This window comes from Ziziphus jujuba, chromosome 1, assembly GCF_031755915.1.
Source record: "Ziziphus jujuba cultivar Dongzao chromosome 1, ASM3175591v1".
In the NCBI taxonomy this organism is placed as follows: Eukaryota; Viridiplantae; Streptophyta; class Magnoliopsida; order Rosales; family Rhamnaceae; genus Ziziphus; species Ziziphus jujuba.
Window position 1 is genome coordinate 48,047,075 of NC_083379.1, and position 10,384 is coordinate 48,057,458.

Sequence of the window (10,384 nt, forward strand, 5' to 3'; positions counted from 1 at the left end):
ATAAAGAGATAGTTGAACTGCTATCTGATTTGAGAATTAAACTTGTGGTTTTAGATATGTTTAATGACATATCCTACAATTCATTGTTTGATACAGATCAATCAGGATAACCTGCCAGTATTTCATTCCTTCTTTGGCACCAAAGTATTTTTCATATATTGCATTATAAATCAAAGTTCATCGTTAGGCAATATATGTTATATCCGTTGCCAATGAGTAGGTCCAGGCATGACGGGGCTCTACTTATTTCATAAAGTATATTTAATTATTGGGTGATGCTACAACTTAATTTTTGTAGCTTATTTAAGCCACAATCTATTTACAACCAAAGTTAACAAATGTACAGTTGTCATAGCCAATATCCAATATTTTGTGGATGAAATATTAAAAAAAAACTGCCATTTTGGTTGGACATAAAAGCATTTCAAAGGTTCCAATTCATAATTTCATACTTATCATATTGATTTCTAAAATTGGAATCGAAATAACAATAATATGGGACCCCTATATAGATAGCCTAAAAAATTGTTATTGAGAGGAATTATAGATATTCATGTTAAATGTTTAACATTTAGGGATCACAAATGGATCCAATTATATCTGCGTGTTATTTGAACACTATTCAATTTGTGAAAAAGATATGATTCAAAGAAGAATTATTAAGAATACTAATAAAATTTTTCCAATCCAATATTATACTCTTAAACAAAAAGGTGTTTTATTTTAAAAGACAATCTTTTTTCTAATATATAGCATTATATATATCAAGAAATATTAATGTGGAATCAAAATTGATTAGAAAGAATACAATTGCAATATTATATCTTTCATAGGTCAACGGAATATCCTTGTTTTTGCTTATGGAACGCATATCACAACAACATATAATGAGTCATACAGGGAGTATCCTTTTCCTATTTGGCATTGTTGACCAACTGAGGGTAATACGAATATATTAATAAAAGCATATGCAAGCAATATCATATTAACTCATTTAAACTCCCAACTAGGTTTGTTGTTTCATGATATTTAAGTAAACGTAACATGATAAATAAACGTACTTTCAATCTCTGTTGGCAGTATTTTGGAAATTATACTGAGCTTTAATTGTCATGTACAGGACTTAAACAACAAAGAACATCCATGGAACAAGTGGTACAAAAGCTAGAAAAGGCATCCTTTGCCACCTCCCAAAGACCCTTATCAATTCTAGTTGGAGTTAATAATAATATTGATATTAAATTGGGTCTCTCTAGCAGAGATGGAAACTTCAAGGCATTTTTTAAACGTGGGGATCATGTTACAAATTAGGAGCTATCTATGATAAATAGGAAAAGGAGACAGTCATAGCAAGGTATATTGATTTTTGGGCTAATAGTCATAGCTAATACATTTGCACACTTTATCAATGTTTAATACACATTATTCGCTGCAACCTAGAGGCATGCATGCATGATAAACGTATTCAGGATAAGCAAACTAGCGGTTAATGATGTTTTACAAAATTTTCATCATATATATAAATAAAAAATTATTTTTTATTTAAAATAGATAACTCCTTTCATAGGGATATGGATGATTGCAAGATTCAATTGCTTATCTTAAAGTTAACCCATCTGGGAGATTTAATTAATGGATAAACCTTATAAGTTAGAAATAAATTTGCTAGCAACCCCTATAATAATATATTGATAGCAACCCCTATAATAATATAATTGATTAAAACCTAGATTTCATGTTCAATAAGGTGCTGATAAAATCTGTTGGTACAAATTATAATATTGTACCCCATATGCCTATTTATATTGCAGGATATGTTAAATAGGTATATTTGTACCATGCTGTCACTTTATTATCTGTTTTGTAGAACAAAGAATTTTATGTTAATTCAATGGCTGTATTTAAAAGGTTAAACATAGTGTGGGAAGATCTTGTTGGTATAGTTTAACATACTAACTAGCAATATGAATATTAACTAATGTTTACTTTTTTTTTTTGGCGCAATTTTAACTTAATTAATTTTTGGAAATATGGAAAAGATACCATCATTTGTGGTATAATGTTCAGGTATAAATTAGGGTGCAGTGCGGGTATACATGATAACATGTCAGGTACACCATCAATATAATTATACGCATATTAAATTGGCAAACTATAACGTGATGACTCTATAAACATGGATATGAAGACAGCCTACTCTATTATATAAGGTTGATGTAACACATATTTTACTAGTAGCCTGATGGTAAGAATATATGACGAACACCTTCCACAGCCCCTAAAATGGTGAAGACATTAAGATGGTTACCACTCAGAGGCTTAATATTATAATTGTATGATCTAATATAAATTGTAATAACAAAACGGATGTCACCAATTCCAACATATATGGATTAACCATAAATTAATGTCAGATCGGCATGTTTATGCAAAAGCACCTATTTTGCTGTTTTGGTGATTTATATAATTAATCATGACATCCGGAACTACTTTGATGGGCGTGTTTATGCAAAAGCAAAGTAAGATATTATTGATAGCAGGTAATAACCTATATATACCCTTCTTACAAAAAACTCACGACATACATTAGATAGCTCTTATGGTAGCAGAACATGGTTATGGATATTCAATATAACCCTTACTAATTAATATTAATAGATCATATATTTGCCCCGGGAATTCTGCATATGGAAATAGTCTAATTTAATTGATCCTGCTCCTTAATGGATGGTTAATAACCCACACTTGGTACCTGCATTGTTTAGTTGGGACAATTACATATTCAATCCTCAATTTGTAATAACCTTATCAAAAAATACCATCTTCTGGACTATTAAATTACTCACAATCAACGTAATATGCTGATGCGAATCCACCCGAGACTGCTCGACCGACAACCCGCTGGGGTGCTGACCCAATACAAATGAAGGTGGGACCGATCACTAGGGCCCAAGCCAAGAAGTTCAAGGACAATCTTGCTGTCTTCATACAAGGAATAAGTCATAGTCAAGAGGGGTTGGCCACATCTAAAGAACCAAGGCCTGTTTTACTCATACAAGCAATAGAAGCCAAAACAGGGTCGGGTGACGTTTTTGGTGATAATAAGGAGGCCGGGTTGTATGAATTGGAACCCCATCCTTATGGGTTCAATTCATATGGAGGATGAGTCATAGAAACCAGCCAAAGCAGCTTCAAAGCCGACCAACAAGGTGGTTTGCGCACAAGGAGAAGGAAAGGCCGGATTTGCTGTATTCCTTGCTGGCTTTACTGTATTTTACTGTATTAGCCTTTTCTCATACTTCCAAGCAAGGGTAACGTGAGGAACTTCACAATAAACTTATTTGGCATCCTACAAAGCATATTGAAGCTGATTTGGAGCTCAATTTGGTCAAAGTCAATTTAGTCAAAAAGCCGAAAAATTAGGATTTGTTGCTGATGCATTATCCCGAAGGTATGTACTCTTTTCAACCTTAGATGCTAGGTTGCTTGGATTTGAACAATTGAAAGAACTTTATGAGCATGATAGTGACTTTGGAGAAATTTTTAAAACCTGTTTGAAACATGGATTTAATAAATTTTACATATTTGAGGGATATTTATTTAAGGAAAACAAACTTTGTGTGCCTAATTGTAGTATTAGGGAATTATTGGTTCGGGAAGGTCATGGGGGTGGTTTAATGGGTCATTTCGGTGTTTTAAAAACTTTATCCTTGCTGCAAGAACATTTTTATTGGCCTAACATGAGGAGAGATGTTGAGAGAATTTGTGAAAGATGTTTGAAGTGCCGAAAAACAAAATCAACATTGAAACCGCATGGATTGTATAAGCCTTTGCCGATTCCTACCTATCCTTGGGTAGATTTGTCTATGGATTTTATTCTTGGGTTGCCTAGGTCAAGGACAGGTAAGGATTCAATATTTGTTGTAGTAGATAGGTTTTCTAAGATGGCACATTTTATTGCATGTAACAAAACTGATGATGCATCCAATATTGCTAACTTATTTTTCAAGGAAATTGTGAGATTGCATGGAATGCCAAGAACTATTGTGTCGGATAGGGATGCTAAGTTCTTAAGCTATTTTTGGAAAACATTGTGGGCTAAATTAGGTACTAAGCTTTTATTTTCAACTACTTGTCATCCACAAACTGATGGACAAACCGAAGTAGTAAATAGAACCTTGTCTGCATTGTTGAGAGCATTAATTAGTAGAAATTTAAGGACTTGGGAAGAATGTTTGACACATGTTGAATTTGCATATAATAGGTCTTTACATTCAGCAACTAAATTTACTCCATTTGAAATTGTTTATGGTTTTAATCCTTTGACTCCATTAGATTTAATACCTTTGCCTTTAAGTGAACGTGCTAATCTAGATGGAAAACAAAAAGCTGATTTTGTAAAGCAGATTCATGAGAAGACCCGAGCAAACATTGAGAGGAGGACCGAGCAATATGCAAGGGTGGCTAATCAAGGCCGAAAATCAATGGTGTTTGAACCTGGAGATTGGGTGTGGCTGCATTTAAGGAAAGAAAGATTCCCCGAACAAAGGAAATCAAAACTCATGTCGAGGGGTGATGGACCTTTTCAAGTTTTGGAGAGGATAAATGACAATGCCTACAAACTTGATCTACCGGGTGAGTATAGTGTTAGTGCCACCTTTAATGTTGCTGATTTATCTCCTTTTGCTGCAGGTGATGACTTCGATTTGAGGACAAATCCTTTTCAAGAGGAGGGGAATGATGCGAATCCACCCGAGACTGCTCGACCGACAACCCACTGGGGTGCTGACCCAATACAAATGAAGGTGGGACCGATCACTAGGGCCCAAGCCAAGAAGTTCAAGGACAATCTTGCTGTCTTCATACAAGGAATAAGTCATAGTCAAGAGGGGTTGGCCACATCTAAAGAACCAAGGCCTGTTTTACTCATACAAGCAATAGAAGCCAAAACAGGGTCGGGTGACGTTTTTGGTGATAATAAGGAGGCCGGGTTGTATGAATTGGAACCCCATCCTTATGGGTTCAATTCATATGGAGGATGATTCATAGAAACCAGCCAAAGCAGCTTCAAAGCCGACCAACAAGGTGGTTTACGCACAAGGAGAAGGAAAGGCCGGATTTGCTGTATTCCTTGCTGGCTTTACTGTATTTTACTGTATTAGCCTTTTCTCATACTTCCAAGCAAGGGTAACGTGAGGAACTTCACAATAAACTTATTTGGCATCCTACAAATCATATTGAAGCTGATTTGGAGCTCAATTTGGTCAAAGATTGGTCAAAGTCAATTTAGTCAAAAAGCTAGTATTATAGTTTGCTAATTTTATTCTACTTTTTGTTTTAGGAAACTACCATTACTCTATAGTTTTTATTTATTTATTTTCTGGACAAATAAGTTTAGGAAATTTATTATTTTATTATTTTCATTGTAAATTAATTAATTCCTAATTCAAAATAAAGGAATTAATTAATCCAAATTAGTTTAGGAAAAGGAAAGTTTCGGCCAAGGTAGACTTCTTCATTGTGTGGCCGGTTTTTCCTAGGGTTTTTAGGGTTTATTTTGTTTCTTTCAAAGCCTATTTAAAGGCTTATTTTTCAATAAGAATTAACTTTGATTTGATTGAGAAAATACTTGTGAGATTAATTATCTCTTTGTTCTTTGAGAACACCTAAAACACCATTAGAGAATTGTTTGTTTTAGCTTGACTTATCAATTGGTTTTCCATCCCCTATTGTGGCGTCTACATTATACCAAGGTTTCTAACCACAGGTTGGTTAGGGGTTGAGGTCCATTCCATTAGAACTTGAACTTAATTAAAGATCCGGGCTAATATAATACGGGTTTAGGAGCAGGTCGTCCTAGGTTCGTATCATATGCACTATAGACTTATATCCATTCCCAATTTATTATTAGCTCCAACATATATGGTTGATTAACCTTATATGATCCCCTGATTTATACACGTGGTCTCTGCAAAGAATATTTTCTGAAATAGTTCAACATATATTCTCCGGAAAATGTTTATCAATCAATATTTTCAAAAGAGATTAGCTTGGACGGCTGTTCAGATAAAAGTGGAACTTTTGGTTTTGCTCGTCTAATGGATCTATCCCCTGCTGAGGTTGCATTTTTGGGAGCTGGTTCTTTTATGGAGAGGCTAATGTTTTCTCTTATGAGATGGGACCGATAGTTTCTGGATGGTACGACAGACTGACTCATGGAAGCCATGGATGATGATCTTGAATGCAATTATGTTAACAGTGGAAAAGTAAAAGCTGTTACACGAATGTTGCTGACACCTTCAAGCTCTGTAACACGCTTGCTTCAAAGGGAATTTTCAATAGGGCCTGGTGATGCTCCATTTGAGGCTTGAGTGGTCTCTTATCGGGATAGGCTTCTATCTAACATTAGGCTTCTCCATTCAACATACACATTCATCCCCCAAACCAGTGCTCCTCCAGTATGTTTTCTCAACCCATTTCGTATTAGTGTTCATTTGGTGTGGGAGGATATTTGTTTTTTGAAAAAATTCTCTTTGGTGAAGTCTAATTAATATTCCATAATCTGAAGTTTGTGTCTTCATGTTTATAGGTTAATGCGCACTACTCAGATAGAAACTTTGCATACAAAATGATCGAAGAGCAACATTGCCCTTGGCTGAAGAGGTTGTTGATTGGGTTTGCTCGGACGTCTGAATATTATGAGTTATTATCCTTTCTTAACTTGTATCTCAATTTTGTAGCATAATTGATTATCTGAACAGCCATCCATAATACTACAGATCTGTAGTAATTGTACAGATCATACCTCACCATTATTACCATCCCTGAATGATTATAATTGTGTTCTTGCAGTTCCCAAAAAAGATGTTACCCTCGTTGATCTCTGGTATGGTGTACAGAATATCTTCTATTGATGAGGATTGGAATATAAGGTTCCTGTCAGCTGATATCCTACAATGGAACAAATTATAGGGTAAGTTTTCTTTTACCCTATAATTTGTTTTACCCTATAATTTGTGTGGTGGCTGTATTAACCCATGTTGTGGAAAAACAGAAAGAACAAAAAATAAAATCAATGAGATGCACACATGATTTAACGAGGTTCGGCCAAAAACTATTGCCTACGTCCTCGTGCTCAGGTTCTGAGCTTCTGCTATTATTGATAAAATGAGGAAAACAAGAGCCTAACAGGTTCTATAATGGTGAATCACTCAGAACAACACCCAACCCAACCCGTAAGCCCACATACACCCTCACTCAATTTGTCCTGACCAATTTCACAAAGAAATCGTTCCTACACCTACAGATTACTTTGATGAGTTTGTACAAACACGAAGAACTCAACTTCCTCTCACAATCACTGAAACACAAACTCAACCTTAGCTCTGTAATTCTGCAAAATCCAGAAGTAAAAAATGAAGAAGACGAAGACCGTTATATATATCCAGCATTGCTGTTGCTGATGTGGCAATTCAAATGACGTGGACCAATGATACTTAGCCCTTCACATAACCACCATAACTAATTCACATGGCTTGCACGTGATTCTGTTATCCAGATAAAACCACCGTTGTGCCAATACGACACCGTCCTACTTAAATCATTAAAACCAAATGAAAAACGCTGTCGTTCTTCTTCTCAAAACTGTGTAAATGTATTATATAAAAAACGGCATCATTTCTTACTTCCTTTATGCATAAGCTTAAATAGCAGATGCACATCAATTCTCAAACTCCTCAGCTCTTGAGGATTATTTCTTTACATTTCTCCACCTAATCCTCAAGAGTGTAATTATAGCAGAAACTCTGTGAACCCTCCTTGCAATCTTCCCTTAAATCAACATTAGCCTACCCCAATATTGAGTAAGGTTTTACATGAATTAAACCTGCTCAGGGGTAAAACTTTAGTACCCATATCAATAGGATTAAGTTCTGTAGGTACCTTTTCTAACTTTACTTCCTTCCTTTCCACCATATCCCGCATGAAATGATATTTAATCTGAATATGTTTTGACCTCTCATGAAACACAGGATTCTTAGAAAGGTGTATTGCACTTTGACTATCTGAATAGAGTATGACAGCCTTGTGTAACATATTAAGTTCTGACAGTAAACCTTTAATCCATATTGCTTCCTTTGCAGCATCTGTTATTGCCATATATTCTGCTTCTGTAGTAGACAAAGCTACTATGGCTTGTAAATGTGACTTCCAACTAACACAATTCCCACAAACAGTGAATGCATATGCTGAGATTGACTTTCTCTTATCTCGATCCCCAGCATAATTTGCATCTGTGTAGCCAAGCAATTCTATTCCATCTTTGCTGCCTTTAAACACCAATCCTTCATTTGCAGTGAGTTTTAAATACCTTAAGAGCCACTTTACTGCATCCCAATGACTCCTTCCAGGATTTGACATAAACCTGTTGAGCACACTTACTGCATAAGCCAAATCTGGCCTTGTACTGATCATAAGATACATAACTGAACCTATTGCACTTGAATATGGTACAGTAATCATATCTTCTCTTTCTTGTTCATTACTAGGGCACTGTTCCATTGACAACTTGTAATGACCACCTAAGGGCACAGAAACAGGCTTAGCTTCACTCATATTGAACTTGGAAAGTATCTTTTAAACATATGAAGTCTGTTGAAGTTTCATCTTTCTATTTCTTCTGTCCCTTTCAATTGTCATGCCCAAAATCCTTTTTGCCTAACCACGCTCCTTCATATCAAACTCTGAACTTAGTAACTTTTTAACTGAATCAATAACTTTTTCATTTGGTCCTAACAACAACATATCATCTACATATAAAAGCAGAAATACAGCATTTGAGCTTGCTGTCTCCTTGAAGTACAAACAACTATCAAAGTTGCTCCTCATAAAACCAGCCTTCACCACAAAGGTATCAAACCTTTTATACCACTGCCTTGGTGACTGTTTTAGACCATAGAGAGACTTCTTTAGCATGCATACTAACTTTCCACCCTTTCTAGTCACTTCATATCCCTCTGGTTGCTTCATGTAAATAGTTTCTTCCAAATCCCCATGAAGAAAAGCAGTCTTTACATCCAATTGTTCTAGTTCCCATTCAAAATGTGTAACTAAAGAGAGAATGATTCGAATAGTAGTATATTTGACTACAGGTGAGAAGATTTCTTTATAATCCACACCTTCAACTTGGGTAAACCCCTTTGCTACCAACCTTGCCTTGAATCTTACTGGATCTGACTTGGTCAACCCTTCCTTGACTTTATAAATCCATTTACAGTCAACAACTCTTTGTTTTGCAGGCGCCAACACCAGATCCCATGTATGATTATCATGAAGCGACTGCATTTCCTCATCCATTGCTTGCTTCCATTTTGCTGATTCTGAAGACTTCATAGCTTCTTTATAATTCTGAGGTTCATTATCAGAGAATTCTTGAAATCCAACTAAAGCATATGCAATAAAATCTGCATAGCTGTATCTCTTATTTGGAATAATCCTCATTCTGGCTTTATCTCGAGTCAACAGGTATCCTGGTGATGCAACAGTTCTTGAAGGTGAAGAAAGCTGTTGTCTTTGCCTTTCTTCATCTAATTCTGATTCTGAATGCTCAGGAGTTCCATGGACTTCAGCTTCTGATGATGATTCCTTTGGTGCACTTTCCTCATTGTCTTGAAAATCAATCTCAGGCATTACTAAGTCCATTTGCCTTGACATTTGTTGTGGTTGTTCACTTTCAATACCTGCACTGTTAGTATTCTTGCAAGGCATAATATTTTCATTGAAAATGACATCTCTACTAACAATGACTTTAAAACCATTTCTGTCCTTAACCCACAGCCTATAGCCTTTGAAACCTTAAGGATATCCTAGAAAGACACATTTGAAGCCTCTAGGTTCAAGCTTACCTTCTGACTGATGTGCATATGCTGTACATCCAAACACTCTCAAATTATCATAATTTGGCAACTTTCCAGACCAGACATACTCAGGTGTTTCAAAATTTAAAGCAGTTGATGGTGACAAATTAACAAGATACATAGCAGTCATAACTGCTTCACCCGAAAACAACCTTGGCAAGCCTGATGACACTAACATACACCTTACCTTATCAAGCAAGGTCCTATTCATCCTCTCAGCAACACCATTTTGCTGAGGGGTATGCTTGATAGTTCTGTGTCTCACAATTCCTTGAGTCTTATAGAAATTATCAAACTCCCTATTACAGAACTCAAGACCATTATCTGTTCTTAAAGCCTTTACTGTCCTATTTGCTTGTTTTTCAACAAGTAGTTCTACTCCTTAAACTTATTGAAGGCCTCATCTTTGGACTTCAATAAGATGACCCACACTTTCCTAGAATGGTCATCTATAATAGACATAAAGTATC

The 10,384-nt window shown here is 35.6% G+C and overlaps 1 protein-coding gene across 1 annotated transcript; it reads right to left on the reverse strand.

Annotated features, from left to right (window-relative positions):
- Window positions 1-7,772: 7,772 nt before the first annotated feature.
- LOC132800600 (secreted RxLR effector protein 161-like) lies at window positions 7,773-8,613 on the reverse strand. The gene is made up of 2 exons (XM_060814680.1): window positions 7,942-8,613; window positions 7,773-7,847 (listed from the first exon to the last, which is right to left on the reverse strand). Exons 1-2 carry the CDS (start codon window positions 8,611-8,613, stop codon window positions 7,773-7,775), a joined length of 747 nt encoding a protein of 248 aa, XP_060670663.1.
- Window positions 8,614-10,384: the final 1,771 nt, after the last annotated feature.

What these genes read in the sequence shown, in the direction of transcription:
- LOC132800600 (XM_060814680.1), bottom strand. Translation starts at nt 8,613, where the DNA reads ATGAGTGAAGCTAAGCCTGTTTCTGTGCCCTTAGGTGGTCATTACAAG. An exon ending in AGGAAGTAAAGTTAGAAAAG is followed by an intron (nt 7,848 to 7,941) that starts GTACCTACAGAA and finishes ATATTGGGGTAG; the next exon opens with GCTAATGTTGATTTAAGGGA.